The sequence below is a fragment of the Terrapene carolina genome, unplaced genomic scaffold (assembly GCF_002925995.2).
Source record: "Terrapene carolina triunguis isolate 2854851 unplaced genomic scaffold, T_m_triunguis-2.0 Scaffold558, whole genome shotgun sequence".
Taxonomy (NCBI): Eukaryota; Metazoa; Chordata; order Testudines; family Emydidae; genus Terrapene; species Terrapene triunguis.
In genome coordinates this window covers 2,126,266-2,144,982 of record NW_020664909.1, presented here as the reverse complement: position 1 = coordinate 2,144,982, position 18,717 = coordinate 2,126,266, and the positions used below count along the sequence as shown (strand labels likewise).

At 42.5% G+C, this 18,717-nt stretch overlaps 1 protein-coding gene across 1 annotated transcript in view; it reads right to left on the bottom strand.

Moving 5' to 3' along the window:
- Positions 1-1,614: 1,614 nt before the first annotated feature.
- The window catches only part of NIT2 (nitrilase family member 2), a 20,507-nt gene continuing 3,404 nt past the window's right edge, over positions 1,615-18,717 (bottom strand). The window contains exons 2-10 of the mRNA XM_026659027.1: positions 17,743-17,861; positions 14,814-14,934; positions 14,583-14,671; positions 11,579-11,672; positions 9,977-10,051; positions 8,336-8,414; positions 7,399-7,497; positions 4,817-4,872; positions 1,615-2,802 (exon numbers count right to left, since the gene is read on the bottom strand). Coding sequence (XP_026514812.1) covers positions 2,711-2,802; positions 4,817-4,872; positions 7,399-7,497; positions 8,336-8,414; positions 9,977-10,051; positions 11,579-11,672; positions 14,583-14,671; positions 14,814-14,934; positions 17,743-17,861 — 824 coding nt within the window. The 3' untranslated portion in view covers positions 1,615-2,710. The remainder of the gene's footprint in view (positions 2,803-4,816; positions 4,873-7,398; positions 7,498-8,335; positions 8,415-9,976; positions 10,052-11,578; positions 11,673-14,582; positions 14,672-14,813; positions 14,935-17,742; positions 17,862-18,717) is intronic.

Below are 18,717 nucleotides of genomic sequence, written 5' to 3'. Positions count from 1 at the left end.
TTCTATGAGACACTAGTTTAAAAATTAAACAAATGGCTGATGTGTTTTATAAGTCATATATGCTGACCTGGGTTTTCATCATGCTGAGGGTGGCAGACAGCAATCTAAGACAGGGGAGGCTTGGGGGGTGGCGCCTTGCAGAAATTTATATTAAACTAGACTCAAAATGGTACATTGTTTGCTAAATCTTTTATATTTTTCAACTAATAAATCTTCATTTCATCTTATAGTCTGGTTTGGGGAATTCTTATGCAGTGTGTATACTTAGTGAAAACAAGGTGCTGAAACAACTCGATTTTTGTATTTGAGAAGCGAGCTGCTGTGATTGCTATTAGAAGGGCCTTGTAAAGTGAAGCTACTGTTATGGTGCTTTTTTTGAGAGAGAGGCTACTGTAAACCCTGGACATTGGAAAACACTGTCTCTTAGGCTCAGAGTTGGTAGCAGAAAAGACATTGTTTTATTGCAAAGGTATTTTAGCCACTTAAATTGCCAGTTTGTCATGATGAAGCATGTTACCAAAATTTGTCACTCATTTCACTGAGGGGAACAGTGAAGAAATGAAGGATCCTCTACAGCTAGTAGGCCTCATCTCTACCCCGATGGCTAGTACAGCAAACACCTGTTCAGTAGTCTTCAGAGGGAGCTGCAGGTGCTCAGTGTGTCTCAAACGTAGGCCCATATTGCTGAAGAGTAGTAATTTTTTTTTCCCCTTTAGAAAACAAATTCCAGCAATAGGCCTGTTTCCAAAAGCTCCTCAGCAGAAGGTACCTTTCTAACCACCTCTTCTGCTTGCAAATGATTCAGTTCCAAATAGCAGGAGGCATAATTAACAATTAGAAAAAGCCACTTTAGATAGTACTGTACAGTCTGTGCACATACAGTCCTGACATACAAAGAAAAGGAATTCCACATCACTGAAGTTGCAGCACCAGCTGCCAAAGCCAGGAATTGCACCGTAGTTAGCTTATACTCTACATGCAAGACATAATGGTCTAAAACCTTTCTAGCACTACTCTAGATCTGGAATTATTCCATTGCAGATAGTCTAGCTGTTCCTTGGTATCACAGGGCAGAATTTGGCCCCTCACTTTTAGTATGTTTACACTGACTGGAGTCTGGCTTTAGTTACAAAACTAACTCAGGCTCAATTAGAAATTAAACTGAATGACTTGTGTAAATGCTAAGAGTGAGTTCAATGTTTACAGCAGTGAAGAGGAAGAGTAGCTTGTTAGATGAGCTAATGGTGACAAACTACTGATCTACTACATTTTAAAAAACTTTTACATAAAAAAGTTTGGGCTCCTTACAAACTTGAGAAGTAGCTACTAAAGTGAAAAGGGAATGGGTCTAGATTGTCCAGAGAACTCCAGAAGTCAGGGAGACCAAAGCAAATATAAGGGGGAATGTGTGTGATGGCCTCCTTTCTCAGCCTTGGTATCCCACATTCTTCAGGGGAGTTATTACAGATTTTCCACTATCTTTTCCAGAATTGCTACCCTGACACTTGTTTACATAGTAGTTTTGCTTTAATTATCTGCAATTTAAAACACTCCCAATCATGCAATCCCCCCCCACCCCCCATGAGAGAGGGAATTTCACACTCAGAGGGGAAGCAGGATCACACCCTCTATTAGGGCCACTGATTGGTGCTTTATTTGTACATTGTAAGGTGATAAAATATTCCAGGAGCCATCTCAAATCAGTCTTGTTTAACTGGATTTTCTTATAGCCTGTCAAAAGGATGCTGTACCACCACCACTAGGTTATAGCTTGCAGAAGAATCCACACCGGCTCCTCTTGTTGCATTGAACACAAGCACCAGACTAAGAATAATAGTGTGTTTAATATAAAGAACAGTGTAAAAATTAACTTGGTAGATACTGATGCTGAACACAGTTGCAAGGATCCTGCATAAAATGGCAGCCTTCGCCCAGCTCCCCCTCCTCTGCAGCCAGTTAAGGGCTGACATCAATAGGCTCCAGAGGGAACCTGAGGCAGGAAGACAGAGGCAAGTGCTAGAGAACTGCAAGGAGCAGCAAATGGGAGTAGAAATGCATCTTCTATGCCCGGGCTGGGATGCACAGGGCAGAAAGGAAGAAGAAAAGTCGTCATTAATTTGATGCCTAGATATGACGGGCACAGTAGAAACACCTTCAATTTTACATAATTGCATACAGAAAATATAACTTCAGTATATGTCAGTGGGGCGGTGTTAGCCGTACCTCTGGACCACACGGCAGTGGGTTCAAGCCTCACAGCAGGACTCACTCTATCCAATACAGTCGAGATACTAAACCTTCAATAATTGTTTGGGTAGAAACTAAAAGTCTCATGGCACTTTTCAGAAAGTGCAGGGTCCTGGCCAGCATTCCTCCTCAGCTAGACAAGGTTCAGTGTTCAAAAGCTGCAGGCAAAACTGCCCCAGCAGTTAACTCATGGCTTTGTAAAGTGCCATGAAATAGCTAAAGTATGAAAGGAGATAAAAGCCAGCTCACAAGCCACCTCTGTTCAGCTTCACTTAGGGTTCATTTCAGAATTATACCAGCATGTGCTTTTTTTGCTTAACTGTATGGTATTGGATGCAAGGTCAGCAGTAGCTTGTGAAAATTATTATTTTACTGTCTTGTTCTGTCTGATGACACAAGCAAATGTCAAAAGAGCGGCTCTTGATCTGAGTTTTGAAGAGCATGGAGCTGTATGCATTAAGCCTCACTCTCTCTTTGCCTCTACGCTGTAAAGATCTGAGCGCTTTTGAGTATGAATGGAGATTTGCTGGCGGACTTCTGCAAGCTTCTTCAGGTCTGTAAAAAGTGAAAAGTTAAATAGTTTAGACAAACTCCAGCTGATGCTTGGAAAAAAGCATGTGCACCACTTTGTATGCAAAGATCCACGAGAAAGAGACTGTACAGAGCTGGAGGAACTGAAAAAGGATTAGTGAGATTTTCAAACTTGCATGCATTTGTGTGTACCTGAGTTGCATGCATGAAGACAGAGCCTGATGCTTATGCAGGGCAGGAGATATGTACGTGATGTGACTTGTACAAGTCACGTGAAGAGGAACTTGTCTGAATGGGTTTGACCAATCTGGGCCTGTGCATTTCTGTGGCTGGTCAATGGTTAGATGACAAAAAACTATCGCCACAAGTGACGCTGTGACCCAAAAATCTCTTGGTGCCAACTGGCAGACGGCACAGGATGCAGAGAGTTTCACAGAGGTCCCCGGGGTCAGATATATGCAGCATAATTCACTAAAAAATGGCCCGTGAGGTTTCCACTCAGAGCCAGTAGCCATCATAATCATTGCAAAAGGCATGGACAGATAATACTTAAGGAGTTGTGTCTATATTAAAAATTACATTCGGAAGGCAGGTAACCAGGCGGTGACATATCTAGGACAGGTTCCTTTCAAGCAAGGGGTAATGGATGCTTGTTCCTCTTGCTGGTCAAGTATGTATTGAGCAACATAAGTCTCACAGTGGATGCCTGTTTGCATACTGAGCCAAATGCTAATCAAGAGACTGTGAAATCTTCAAGGGAGGAAATTTACAAAATAGGGGGGGGGGGGGGGGGGAGGGAGATCCAGTTTACCAGTAAGGGCAATGGATTGTTCTGATATGTCTGGGGTGCAAACAGACATGCTGGATCCTTCACCGAGGCGGCAGATGGACAGTGTGATTTGTATCACGAATGGAAGATCACAAACCAACCCAGTCTGTAAAATGCTGGAAGGACTTTGGGTGAACTTTGCTCTCTCGAAGAAGACAGGAAAGTCTCCAGTTAAGTAAGTCTAGGTTCTAGAATCTGTGTTAGGATTTTTCTCTGCAGCCATTTGTTTCCAATACTTCTAACTTGCTGCCACTTGAATCGCAGTGCTCCACACTATACTTCATTAAATAAACTTTTACTTGTTTTCACTATAAACACAAGTGCTGTGTGTTAAGCAGAGCGGTGAGCGGAGCCGTAACTGATAAGTTGGGGTACACTGCTTCTTTGGAAGTAGCGAAGCTGAATACTGCGAGTGTCCAGTGGAATAGGGCTGGACGCTCCAGGGAGACAGTCAGAGGGCCTGAGGGTGCCTATCCCCAACTTGTAGAGAGATAGCAGGGCCTAATTAGGCCTAGTGGGGAGTGCTTGTATTGCCTGTCGAGTTGCAGAGCTGTCCCCCCGGCAGGCACAGAGAAGGCTAGGCACCATAGGTGGTGGTCTCGGCAGAGAGGCTAAGGACTGAATGGCTCATGGAGACTGAACTCCCTATGCCCCTAGAGGAGAGCCTTCCAGGTCGGTGTGGCAGATCTGCAGGGTCTGGCATTGCTGTTACCCGTGTTATACTGGTTTCTGTGAATGACTAGAAGCCTTCAGTTTCTGAAGCTGAGGGCTAGCCATGAGGCTCTCACCTTTCACTAGAATGTCTTTAAAAACAGGAAAATAAAACTTGAACATACCACATCTAAGTGCACATGGTCAGATGAGCCCAAGGATGCCCAGCTTACAGAGGGTTTTGGTCTGCTTAGTCCAGTGGTCCCCAAACTTTTTACCTCATGTCCACACACCCACCCTGCATTCTGTGGGGCCACTGCTCTGAGAGGGGGGACGCAGACAGGAGTAAGGGGGCTGAGGCTGGGATCCTGGGTGGAGGGTCGGCAGCCGGGGCCAGGAGCTGAGCAAGGTGGCACTCCCTCCCTGCCCCCTGTGGCGGCTGGCCCAGGCCCCCTCAGTGCCCCCTAGGGGGGCGCACCCCATAGTTTGGGGACCTGTGGTTTAGCCTCATGGACTCCAGTTTCTCTTTTCCTCTTTTTTTGGTGGGGACTGGCTTACCTATATCTGTGTAGATAACGGTTTCCTCAGTGCCAGCTTTGGCTATGACTTCCCCCCTGCAAAATGAAACAGTATTTATTTAGTATTTGTACTGCAGGGGCACCTAGGAGCCCGCCGGGGACCCAGACCCCATTGTGCTGGGTGTTGTACAAACTGAGAACAAAAAGATGGTCCCTGCCCCCGCTAGTATACAATCTAAGAGTTAATCTAAGCGACAAGGTCACGGTCACACCCACGAGTTCTCTTGGGACTGAGGGAGCCTGAAAAGTAGAACGTTTCCCATACCGTACAGCACTTTCCGATTCTAGCACACCACGGGCACTTGGTTTTAACTAAGAAAGGTGTAAAATGAATCTAAATAATAAGATTGAGAAACTGAATCAGAAGATTTTTTTAAAAATCAGCAAGCATAATACACACGTTGGAAGTCATTCTGGAATGGCACTGCTTTATGAAGATTACACCTCATTAGATTCCCCTCCATAATTGTATCAGCACTTTGATGATTAACACTTGCCCTGAGTAGGTCTCAGCACTCCTGCATTCCTCACTGTGTCATTCTGCACCATTACAGTGCAGAGCAGACAGCAGGTTTTTGATCTCCCTCTCCCAGAAGCCTCCTGGACATGGCACAATACCCTAAGCAATCTCCCACAATCCACCACTTTAAGGAGCTGCAGGATAGGCACTTAGAAGAACACACTATTGCAACAGAGTGAAGTGGATGGATGCGTGCGAGTACTGCAGCAAACCAGGACGGCTAGCATGAATGCATTGCACCACTTCAACTTGAAGTAAAAAAGAGTTCACATTTCAAAGGTTCAAGTTCTCTAGTAGATATACGGCTGTACATAGCTCGTTAAGAGGTGATCCTCTGTAGACAAACCAGCATTGAATCTATAAATCTAAAAGTACTTTATATGGAGAAAAAAATGTCTTTGCTGCACAGGCAAAGTTTATCTGTAGGATCAGTTTAGCATCAGATATTCTCCAGCATACTGCACATGCTGGGGGTTGACTAGCTAGTAAGTCCTTCCCATCTCAGATTCTACTCGTGTGTTATTGCAAGGAACCAGGCAGGCATAGAGGGGTCTATTTTAAAGTCAGGATTAACAAACAAACATTATTGAGCCTACACACTTCTTTTTCACCATCTCTGCTGTTCGCTGCAATGGCATTACTATTTGCTAAGTGAAAGGGCTAAGGCACCAACAATAAGATAAACAGGTTTGAGCTTTACACGAGAACTTAGAATGCAGTTTTCTAGCTGATGAGTAACATGAATGGAGTTAATTATTTGGAAGAAAAAAGGTAATTATTGCCTAGAAAGGTTCTTGGTTACATATTTTTCCTGATTTATCCAAAGCTACTCAGGCTCATGGATGAAAATTACTGCTGCTTATGGAATACACTCTGACCTATCTGGTCTATGCCCCGCTAATTCTGTCTCAAAGATCAAGTTCGTTTTATTCTTCGATTATGATGCCAAAGCCTTGTAAAGTTCTAGTTAAGGAGTTTCTAGCAGACAACTTCCAAGGTGATTCAGCTTTGGAATTAACCACATAATACACTGACTTTTCTGAATGGTGGTTTGGTTTTTAATACTCTCTCTTATACAGATAATTCTGGTAAGTGTCACGTAAATGAGTAGATATCTTGTGGAATGTGATGAGATACTCAACTTGAATATATTGTTTTATCCTTCCCAAGACTATGGTATATACTCAATTGTTTTTTAACTGGATCTTTATCTCTGATCTTTAAACAAAATTAAAAATATCAAGCTAGTTAGAGAGTTGATGATGCAGAGTTCAATACACTGGGATTAGTTTTTAATCCAGGTAAAAAGCTTTCAGAGTGCCAACTGCAGCTCCAGTTATATTCAGAGGAAAACTTTAAACTTATTTGTTATTTGGATCTTGATCATTCACCCAAACCCAGTTTGTTTGGTCCAAGCAGCCATGATCTCATTGCAGTAAAAGGTTTGCTTCCCTTAAGCTTTAAAATATTTCTACCGAGCAGTAATTTTATTTTTGTTAGTCTTTTTGTTGCACTTTCACTGACAGCCAAGTTACATTTTCCCTTTGTTAGAAAGGGGATACACAAGCCCACAGGAAGTTAAATATTCTTACTATCCCCCTTTAATGGCTATTTTACAATTCTGCTGGGTATTAGCTTAAGGAACTAAGCTAATGAAAGGAGATTTTCCTTAGCTGGGCACTAAAACAACTTGAAATCCACCCTATTTTTTTTTTTAAGTGGTGAAGTAATCCCAGTTGCTACACCTACCTCTGAATTATTCAAACAATTTCTGTGTTTTTACAATCACATTTTATCTAAAGTTCTCTGTTCCTTTTTGCTATGTGAAAAACCCACACAAAGAGCAAAGTGGCTAAACATAAGGTGCTGTCAGATGCATAAAGTTAATTGTAAAAATAGAGTAGAGAACTGTCTCTCATTTTCAGTTGAAGGAATTTTAGGTGATACTTTTAAGAGTAGGTAGAAACATTTTCAGACAGAAGCGTGACAGTGTCCCTTAAAGTTTGGTTAGCAGAAAAATTCAGGTATTCTTCTCCATTTACCATGGGTTTACTACAGTGCTGTGTCCCCAGGCAACGTAAGATGCTTTCTCATCCCTAGCAGGAGATGCAGTAGCCACGTAGACTTGGTTATCAACCGCTCTGCATTCAAAGAAGGACAAGAAAAAAATTACTGTCCACATCTTTGTACACCGCAGATTAGCTGCATTTGAGAAAAACAATAAACAGAAGGGAAGGAAAAATTATGCCAAAGAGGTGACCTGGATTTTCCATCTTGCTGCATTTTAGGAGATTCAAAATAGTCAAACCCATAAATAATGTGAAGGTCAGCAAGGCAAAAATCCAGAGACTCAGGAAAGGAGGAATCTCTATATGCCAAGTGGACCAGATTTAATGGTCCAAAGCATTTAAGCTCCCATTAATGCCAATTTAAGTCCTTTGCTCAATAGGGATGGCTGGTTGAATCACACTCAGTCTGAATCACAACCACTGCCTACATTTCAGGATCTAGACAGTAACAGAGGAGCCAACATGCCAACTAAGTGACTAAGCAGTGCTGGGATTCAGGAGATACAGGTTCTATTCTTGACTTTCACTGACTCAGCAAGATCTTGGGAAAAATCACAGCGAGCAACTCTTAGAATGAACCCCCTTCTCCCTCTCAGTGCCTCAAGCTTCCCCATCTGTGTTACCTCTCTGTATAAAGCACTCAGAGGTGTACAGATGAAAAGTGCTTTCTCAGAGCTTGGTATCTGAGAGATTGGCACAAAGGTGTTTATATCACGACTGAAGTATTAGAGTTTTCCTATTGATGGTGGGAATTATTTGGTGCTGTGTATGGCCTATAAGATATAAGGGAGTTACATGATTCTTTCTATCCTGACACCAAAGCCCAGTTTAAAAAGAAAATTCTGAGTCAGTTCAACAAGCTAAAATCCCTTTCAGGAGGAGGAGGGAAAGGCTGTTACTTAGTCCTTACCGTCCTCTTTGCAGCAGTTCCCAGTGGGCTGGTCCAGTTGTCATATTAAAAGCCCCTGGATACACTAGCAGCTGGCAACCTTAGTTAAAAAAGAATGCCTCAGTATTATAAGATAACAAAAGAAGTTGTCATGGGGGAAGCATGGTTATCGCAGTTCAGAGCTGCAGTATCTCTGCACTGCTGAAATACACACAGTCAATCAGGTAAGTTGTGTCAAAGAGCGTGGTGGCTTTGTAGGTCACTGGCCTTTAACTTCTACATTGTCTAAAGTTTGTAAGTTGCATGAGTCTAATTAAGGACAGGACAAGCCATGTGACGGTGGGGAAGTGTAGGGGGTATTGGCTCTTCATAGCTGCCTGGCAGCAGACTTGCTGTCTATCATTCTCTGGGAGCACTCCCCAGATATTATCACAGATGTGCCTTCCTCCAAGGATAGAATATAGTCATCTTCAGATTTCCTGTATGGGGCCCTCTCAACTAACTCAGTGCCTCCCCTCCCTGGCAACCTCAAGATCCAGGACTATTCCTCTTTATAGTCACCTCTTCATGTGACCTGTTTCCTCCACACCCCTTTCAAAAGACAGGCCAGGGAGGAATTGGTCCAGTTCACTGTGACTCAGTGAACTGGTATCTTTCTGTCACAGCTGCCATCTTGTGCTCCAGAATCTAAGCTCTCCCTTAAAGAGGAGCAAGTCTCTTCCCCTTATGGTTGTGAAGAAAACCTTCACATTGTGCAGCAAATATTATCAGATGCTTGGACTCTGCAGACAGCCTAAAGCGACAGCCGGGAGACATGAACTGCCTGATTTATCTCAACGGGTCGATGATTCTGAAACCCAATACTGACATTTTAAAATGGCAACGTTATTAACTATTTCACTGCTCATCAAAGCATGCAAGAAAGGGAAGAGAGGCTATGAAGATCTGCATCATCCCTTTTATGTCATGAGTCATGCAGTCCTTTCACTCCCCTTCCCCCAATCTGGCTTTTGGAGGGTGGTTTGCAGCATGTGGGGAGGTAAAGCAGGACCAATTCCCCCTAAGAGTCCTGATTTGCCCTGCTTCCCCTAAGCCAGGAACTTTCCATCCTCCCCAGTAGCTGAGTGCCTGGGAATCAATCCTGGCACATAGCCGGGGGAAAAAACTGCGTGGCTGGGATTAAGGGCCGGGGGGGAGGGAGTTTCTTTGAATGTATTTACTTAAAAAGACATCAGTATCCATAACTGGTTAGAATATGCAGAACCTCCACAAAGGGTATGTATACGCACTTATACCAAGTAAACCACAGGGAATACTTTCGTGCACTGGCTCACAGGAACAGGTGCATGCATCAGACTTTGATATTCTGATCTAGTCATGTAGGACCAGCACCTCCCTACTGTCTCAATGAGAGGCGCTGCTCCTTTGACTAGCCAAGCAGATAGCTGTACTTTTGGACCAGAAGCTCATGAGCTCTATTCCTGATGCTATCTATGCAGTTTGTGGATAATCATGGGGTCTGACCACATGTATGCAGCTGTGGATTGAAAAGCAAGAAGCACTTTTTCTGAAGCAGTTCTGTATGGATGGGTCACCTCTCAATTAATGGCAAGTCCCCGTTGTACAAAGTCTGGACAAGTTTATTTAGCAACACATCCTCACCTTTCTGTGTGTAGATTTGAGCAAGCTCAGCAAATCGGATGTCATAGCAGATCCCCAGTCCCACTTTACAGTATGCTGTTCCCAAAACAGAAGAGAGACAAAGCAGAAGTCACTGTCATGCTGAATGCAGGAAGGGAATCTCACGTCTCCAGCCACCAATCGTGAAAGCTCTTGTACAATACTTTCCACCACAAGAAACAAGCACTGATTTTAGACATGTGCTTTCTTCTCTGCAACCACTGTACCTGCAGTGAATTTCAGCTAGTGTTACCCAGGAAAGTGCACCAGTCTGAGAATTTTCTTTTTTTAAATGTGGATATTGTTAGTTATTTTATGGAGTAGAAAGAGGTCCCTGTCACAACTCCCTTATCAAGCAGCTATATCCTCTAAAAGCTTGTCATGTTATGTCTTTGTCTGGTTTTATAGGTATCTTCTCGAAAATTCCTGATCAACTTCTCAATGAAGCACACAGATGGGAAAGAAAAACCACAAACTACATGCACTGAGATAACAACACAGTTGTTGCTAAGAGATTTCTCCCATACACAACCATCTTGTTGCAAGAAGGAGATGACCACAGCCCAAGGGATATTAGATAATTTGGAGAGAGCTCAGTTAATGGGACATGGTAATTTTGGTGGGGATTATAGCAAGTGCAAGCGTCACTTAAGGGAGCAAGTCATCTTGGGAGTGGATATAAAACAAATCACATGGGACATTCTGCTATGGTTAGCCGAAAATTTGAAATCTCCGCTACCATGCCATCCTCATAGGATATAATTTGTCAGGTCTAGTTCAACACTTTGTTTATTCTTTTCCAAGCCAACTTTTGGGTGTAATGAGCCTCATATAAATGACCTAAATAAAATGAGTCCATTGTTCAAACGAATTTTGAGAACTGCCAGTATGTGCTATGGGAATACTGAACCCTCACAAAAAAGCTGCTTCAGTAATTGCTTTTCCCATTCTTTCCATTCTAGTTGGAGAGGAAATCTTACAGCAGCCTAGGCACCATCTGTGAACAGGCAGCTGGGAATTATGGAACCAGAACTCCAAACCACAAGAGCAAAGCCAGGGCTCCACAAAACCAACATCACTCCTGTGAGATACCACTGCTATTTATAAATACAGATCATGGGACGTGCAACACTCCAAACCAGGCCCTACAAAAATAGAATTCACCCTTTTGTTTGACTAAAGTATAAGACTTCTAGTTATACAAACTTACAACCATCATCTTTAATGAATGGAACCAACGTGATACATGTCTATCGCTGCCCAGATCATTTTGTTTGGATGTTGCATCTCTTTCCACCACACTCTGTCTTTGTCTTTTTAAATCATAGATTTGACTATGGGTAAACTTTTCAAGAAATGTCTGGGAGATTTAGGAGCCATTGACTCCCAATGAGATAGGCTCCTTCACTTGATAACAGGACTTTGGTGCTTTTGAAAAATGCACTCTCTAACTTCCTCTGTTTGTCAAATGCGTAGCACGCTTTGACATAAATGCTACTACTGTGGAAAAAACAATGTCAAGATGGCGGTTGCTGTCATTTTATTAGGGCCCATTAGAAAGATAACTGATTCTCTTATACTCACGAGTATCAAACATGGAGAAACTGTCCCCTGGGCTCAGAGTTTCTGACTCCTGGAACCGGATTTTCCCAGGAACGTTAATGTCAAATAAATGAATCTGTTTCAAAAATAACGCAAGACACTCCTTACAAATTATTCAGCACAATGATATTAACAAGGATTTCTCCCTACTGTGTATGAGCCTATGTTAAACTTATGGATCCTCTAGCCCAGTGGCTCTCAAACTTTCCAGACTACTGTACTCCTTTCAGGATTCTGATTTCTCTTGTGTACCCCCAAGCTTCACCTCCCTTAAAATCTACTTGCTTACAAAAGCGTCATAGCACTCTATTACTGAAAAATTGCTTATTTTCTCATGTTTACCATATAATTATAAAATAAATCAATTGGAATATAAATATTGTACTTACATTTCAGCATATAGTATATAGAGCAGTATAAACAAGTCATTGCATGAAATTTTAGTTGGTACCGACTTCGCTAGTGCTTTTTATGTAGCCTGTTGTAAAACTAGGCAAATATCTAGAGGAGTTGAAGTATCCCCTGTAAGACCTCTGCATACCTCCAGGGGTACACGTATCCCTGGTTGAGAACCACTGCTCTGACCTATTTTATTATCCTAGACCAGTGCCTTATCAGAATCACAATCAAATATTCTTTTAGATGTAATTAGTATTTTGGGACTGTGGCAAGATTTTTTAACTCAAAAGCCTGTCCTGGATTTGTGTATAAGTTTCCTAAACTATTTGAAAGAATAGTTGTGCCTTTTAAATAATGTGCACCAATTAATCCATATGCCCATTTTTTATACTGCTTACTAGATAAAATGAAAAGTCTTTGGTGTGATGCAGTAATAGAAACTATGTAAAACTAGCTAAAGACATAACGAATAATAAAGAACTCCTATTGGGGCTCTCTAACTTGTTCATGAAAAGAGTCATTCAGAAATAGCAGTAGGATTTTATATACTCTGTTCATCATAGAAATGGAGGGCTAGAAGGGACATCAACAGGCCATCTAGTCCATCCCTCCATGCTGAGGCAGGATTAATTATACCTAGGCCAGGGGTTCTCAAACTTCATTGCACCACGACCCCCTTCTCACAACAAAAATTACTACACGACCCCAGGAGGGGGGACTGAAGCCTGAGCCCACCTGAGCCCCACTGCCACGGGTGGGGAGGGAAGTCTGAGCCCCACCGCTCCAGACAGGGGGGCCAAAGCTGAAGCTCAAGGGCTTCAGCCCCAGGCAGGGGGCCTGCAACCTGAGCCCCACCACCCAGGGCAGAAGCCCTCAAGCTTTGGCCCTGGGCAGTGGGGCTCGGGCTTCAGCCCCGGACCCCAGCAAGTCTAAGCCAGTCCTGGTGACCTCATTCAAAGGGGGTTGGGACCCAGTTTGGGGTCCCGACCCACAGTTTGAGAACCGCTGACCTAGGCCATCCCTGACAAGTGTATGTCTAACTTATTCTTAAAAATCTTCAAAGATGGGGATTCCATAACCTCCCTAGGCAACCTGTTCCTCTATTTAACTATCCTTACTAGTTTCTGTCCTCACTCATTTATACTAGTCTAGATTAGATGAGCTACCTTACAAAGGAATATGTACATATTAAAAGACATTTAAATTACCCTGACGTTGAAGTTGTAAGTAAAATCTGAGAGCTTAGTTCAAAGAGAAGGATAATTATCTTTCTGATAACATGGTCTTAACCCCAATCCTGCAAACTTACCCAGGCAAGTGACTTTCCACAGTCAAGAAGTTCCACCAAACTCATTCTGACTAGTCACATGCACAAGTGATTGCAGGACTGGCAATTTTGCCCCAAAAAGCTTAGACCGGCTCTGCCTCTACCTAGCAAAAGTGGGGGTGGTCCAACCTTGAGGTGGGCCTCTTGGTGCTTTGCTACACTAATATTAATTAATTAAAAAATAATGGCCCAGTACAAATCCAACTGTACAAACATTCCCAACACCTGAAAATAATGAAGATAAGAAAATAACTTTAAAGTGACATCATCTAACAAGGTAGCCCAAGTGCAGCAGTTATGTTGTATTGGGTTACAAAATAGGTGAGAGGCTGAATTCTAGACCTAGCTGAATAGAGCCTTATTCAAGCAGGTTCTGAATTACTGTTCAGTGTGACAATGTTTGCGCGCCTCTTGTTATTCACTATTCATAAGAAAATGATATTCTTCACACAAGTGTTTGGTCAACGGGTGCTTTTCAGACAAACACGTGTATTCTCATGGGAGCTGGGGTGTCTGTGTGCAAGCAAGGGGATCTATTATTTGCTATTGTCCTGTATAGAAAGTTTCTACCATCCAATCAGGGAGCAGACAATACACAAGTATGACTTGGGTGACCCATCGCTCACCACAGACAGCAGAGAGCGGAAGCAAACAGCTTGTGAACAACCCAGCAGATTAAATTTGTTGACAAACTCTTTGTAATTGTTCACCAAATAGTGAAGAAGAACATAAAAATCCAAACTTCTATGAACACAAAAAAGCTAAATTAATCCAAAAATGTATTTACAACAAATAGTTATAGTGACAGCATGGGTTTGTAGACAGAGCAATGGAACGAGAGGCAGGAGACATACGGTAAAATCCTGACCCAACTGAAATCAATGGAAATTTTGCCATTGACGTCAGTGTGAACCCCAGTTCCAACACTGATTTGCCATGGCACACTGGGCAAGCTAATTAACCTTTCTGCCCCTCACCTACCTCATCTGTAAAACAAATAATATTACCCATCCCCCCTTTAAAGTTCTTTTAGATCCTCAGATCCTACATTATATATAAGGACGAAACTATAGCACAACATATTCTCATAACTACCACCTCTTTTGTTCCTCAGATTCAATTTTGAAATCTGTGGATGGTGGGTTCCTATTAGAAACCTAGATGTAGACTGCTATCACTTCTGCACAACACAGCCAAATATCAGTCACAGCCACATCAAGAGAAACCCACTGATAACTAAATGCCTCTATCTTTTCTCACCTTTCTGTGCTTAGCCAACATAGCACCATCCGGTCCAAAAACAGCACATGTGTTATACAACTTCCCAGCATCCTCCTCTGGAATGGATCCTTTATTAGGAAGAGAAGACAGATTTCCAACGGTTACATATAGTGACGATCCAGCTACACAAATACGCAAACAATGCTTGTGCTGCTCCCAAATTAAGACCTGAATTTAAACTCAGAAGACAAACACTAACAAAAAAGCTACCTCCAATGAGGTAGATGCCACACTCTTTTGCAACTTCTGAGAGCTTCTGTGTGGATTCTCCAGGGATTTTCTCTGCATATTCAGCAAAATATTTAGTACCATAAGGAGAGTTAAAGCATTCCTAGAAGTGGAAAACAAAGAAACAAAATTAAAATCTGAAAGCACCCCTGGAAGGTGTGGCCTTTGAAACCTCTCTATCTAGGTACTTAAATGGCCCTCATCAACATAGTATCTGAGAACCTATGAGGTTACTCATAAGCTAATAGACAGGCCAGAGGAAGACTAACAATTGGCACCAACTCTGATAGTCGTTTAATGTGAACAATTTTGCACTGGAAACTGAAGAGATATCACCAGCTCATTTAACAAAGGTCAAACAGATGGTAACAATTTTTGCTTATTTACCAATCTGGTAACAATTTGAATCAGCATCCTTGAGTTGAAATATCCATCTCCGGTTACTGTTACGCTGAGCTATCTGGTCCCCCCCCATGGCTGGTTTGAAAAGTTATGGTTGAAGACCCCATCAGCACTGTGGAATCTGTGGCTGTGCATAGCCCATGTTCTAAAGAGTTATTTTCAAACACAAGTTATTTTCTAAGGTGTTTTTCCTTCCTCTAGGCCTTCCAAAGCAAACTGTTAAATACTATTTGCCCAATACAGCACTAAAGTCCACTAGAAGGGGTGTAGGACTGATGAAAGTGGTCTTGCTGTGTAAGCACGAGACTGGGAGTCAGCCATCAGTTCCCTGCCCACCTCTGCACAGAATTACTATGTGAACCTGAGACAGTCCCTTCAGCTCTCCAGTTTCCCCACCTGTGAAGAAAAAAAAGGGGGGGGGGAGGGGAGATAATACATCTTGCCTACTTCCCAGTGGTACTGTGAGGCTTAATTCAATTACATTTGTACAATGCTTTGAGCTTGTCAGACAACTGATGAGCAATTAAGGCCAGATCTACACTACAGATCTATATTGGTATGATTATGTTGTTCAGGAGTGTGAAAAATCCACACCCTTGAGCGACATAGTTATACTGACCTAACCCCCGCATATAGACAGCGGTATGTGGACAGGAGAGCTTCTTTCATCGACACAGCTACTGCCTTTTGGGGAGGTGGATTAACTACGTCGATGGAAGATGCTCTCCCGTCAACGTAGTAGCATCTTCACGTACAGTGCTATAGCAGTGCAGCTGCACCAATGTAGCTACACTGCTACAGCGCTGTAGAGGAAGACAAGCCCACAGAGAGCTATTCTCTCTTACACATTCATTTTAAAGAAATTCATCTGGTGGTCTTGGCATTTGCACACATGCAAAACTAGCAAACAATTGGCAATCTCAGTGTAGGAGGCCAAGTACAGCAAAATCAAAGGTCATATTTGTTATGTGAGAGCTGCATTGGCACAACTGAGCAGGGAAATTTGCCTGTAACACTTACTCTCCCAATAATTAAAAAGTTAGATTTAGAGTCCACTCTGCCAAGAACTTTGTACTGTTGAGTCATGCATTGCACAGCAGAGGATTAACAAATAGGCTTTGTAAGAGAAAAAAGCTCATAGATGCATTAGAAAAGTCATCTCTGCAAGTGCAGTCACTTAGGCTGTAGTATGGATATAGCCTATGTCGGCATAACTTATGACGACCAGAGCTGTGAATAAATCACGCCCCGAGCAACATACGTTACACTGACATAAAGGCTCGTGTGAACAGCGCTATGTCAATGGGAGAGCTTCTCCTACTGACATAGCTTCTGCCGCTCAAAGAGATGGGTTTTTTTATGCCGATGGGAGAGCTCTCCCCCATGGCACCGAGCGTCTTCACCAGATGTGCTGCAGCGGCGCAGCTGTACACATAGACATGGCCTTAGGTGAAGAACAAAAGAAGACAAAAGAACGGGTAAGAAGATACAAATTAGAAAGATCAGGAGCCATTAGATCAATAAGAAAAAAAAAAGAGTTCAAGCATAGGAAGGTGAAATATCTGGATCAGAACACATTTCACTAGCTGGATGCAAATCTCAAAACCTATTTTCAACTGTATATTCTTCCTGGGAGCAAAAACACAGCTCTCATGTTCTAAAAGGCATTTTTTGTATGAATGTTAGGACCAGGAAATTCTGCAACTAAGGAGCCACAGGAAAGATCTGAATCCATTTGGTTTTACTTCTTCATTCTGAGCGTGCATTTGGAGAGAGGAGCAAAAGGGAATGTGACACAGAATCATGGGAATCCCATGTTCTCCCACCGGTGTAGAAATATTCTTCTGTTGGAGAATCACCTTACCTCTCTGCTGCTGCACCAGCAGAAGTAGCAGAGTAACAAAAAGAAAAACAGAAAAGAAAAAGGACAAAAAGGTCCAGGTTCTCATCTTGACTACACCATTATCCATCCATAGTAAATTGATTTAAGTTAATGGAGTTACTCTGGATTTAAATCAGTTTAATAGAGATCAGAATCTGGCCCCATGTAAAGAAGACCTCCTAGTTTCAGCCAACTTTCGTTGTACGCTTAAGTTTCTTACATGTGACATTAACACTTAACAAGGCTCATTATTATTTAACTCTATTACGTCAGAGTACCTTAGCATACCTGGAATGAGACAGAAATTAGTACTTGACCAATACAAGGCTATGTTTACACTTAAACCGCTGCAGCTGCACCACTGTAGTGCTTAAGTGTGGACACTACAGTGACAGGAGGGGTTCTCCTATTGCTGAAGTTAATCCATCTCCCCAAGAGGCTGCAGCTACAACGATGGGAGAATCCTTCTGTCTACACTGGGGATTAGGTCACCTTAACTACGTCGCTCAAGGGGGCGGATTTTTCACACCCCATAGCAAAGTAGCTGGGTGCAGGGTTGGCCCAAGAAAAAAGGTTTCTGTGGGTGTGTGGGGCATAGTAGTTTGAGGAGATTTGGTCAATACTCACAGGCAGAGCCACAACTTTTGCTCCTTGTGCTGCTGCTTTTCTTATCAATCCACAAGCTTTGTTCAGATTATCTGATTTGACAGCAGATACATGAAGTTGGATCAGCGCTAGACGGAAGTCTAAAGACAGAGACGTCAAATAATTAGTCAATGCAGCTTTGCTAAAACACTTCTAAATTAGAGCTTTTTAAAAGGAATTGAATAATAAAATTTGCACCTATCCTGATGTACTTAATTACTATCCAGACCACTTCCAAATAAGTGTGGGGAGGATCCTGCAGCTGCCTCTGGAGAACCACTGTATCCAGAGGAGTACGTGCATGAGAGTGATAGCCAGCTCTTCCAATAGGTAGGAGCTGTACAGCACCAAGACTTCTGTCAGTTTAACAACCATAAACTCAAATGCTAATTCAAAGTGGACAGACCTGTAGGAAAGAAACCCACTAAACACTGGACCACTCTCTGTCCAAGTTCTCAAGCAAAATCCTGTATAAGGAATGGGGAGCTTTTAAGTGCATGAGTCCAAAAATGACAGTTTAATAGTGTTTGCGGTGTTGCTATAGCTGTTTCAGTCCCAGGATGAGAGAGACAAGGTGGGTGAGGAAATATCTTTTATTGGACCAACTTCTGCTGGTGAAAGAGACAAGCTTTCAAGCTCCACAGAGCTCTTCTTCAGGTACAGGAAAGTTACACATATCTCAATAAATCATTCAAAATGAAGTGGGCAATTGTTTCTTGCAACGTGTGTTAACTCCTTATGTGTAACAATCTGTTCCACCTTGTATTTAGCTCTGACAGACTGAGTACCTTTCCCAGACCTGAAGAAAAGCTCAGTGGAGTCTGAAAGCTTGTCTCTCTCACCAATAGAAGTTGGTCCAATAAAAGATATTACCTCACCTGCCTTGTCTATTTCAGTTTAACAGTGGTCAGATCAGGGCCGGCTCTGGCTTTCTGGCCGCCCCAAGCAAAAAAAAAA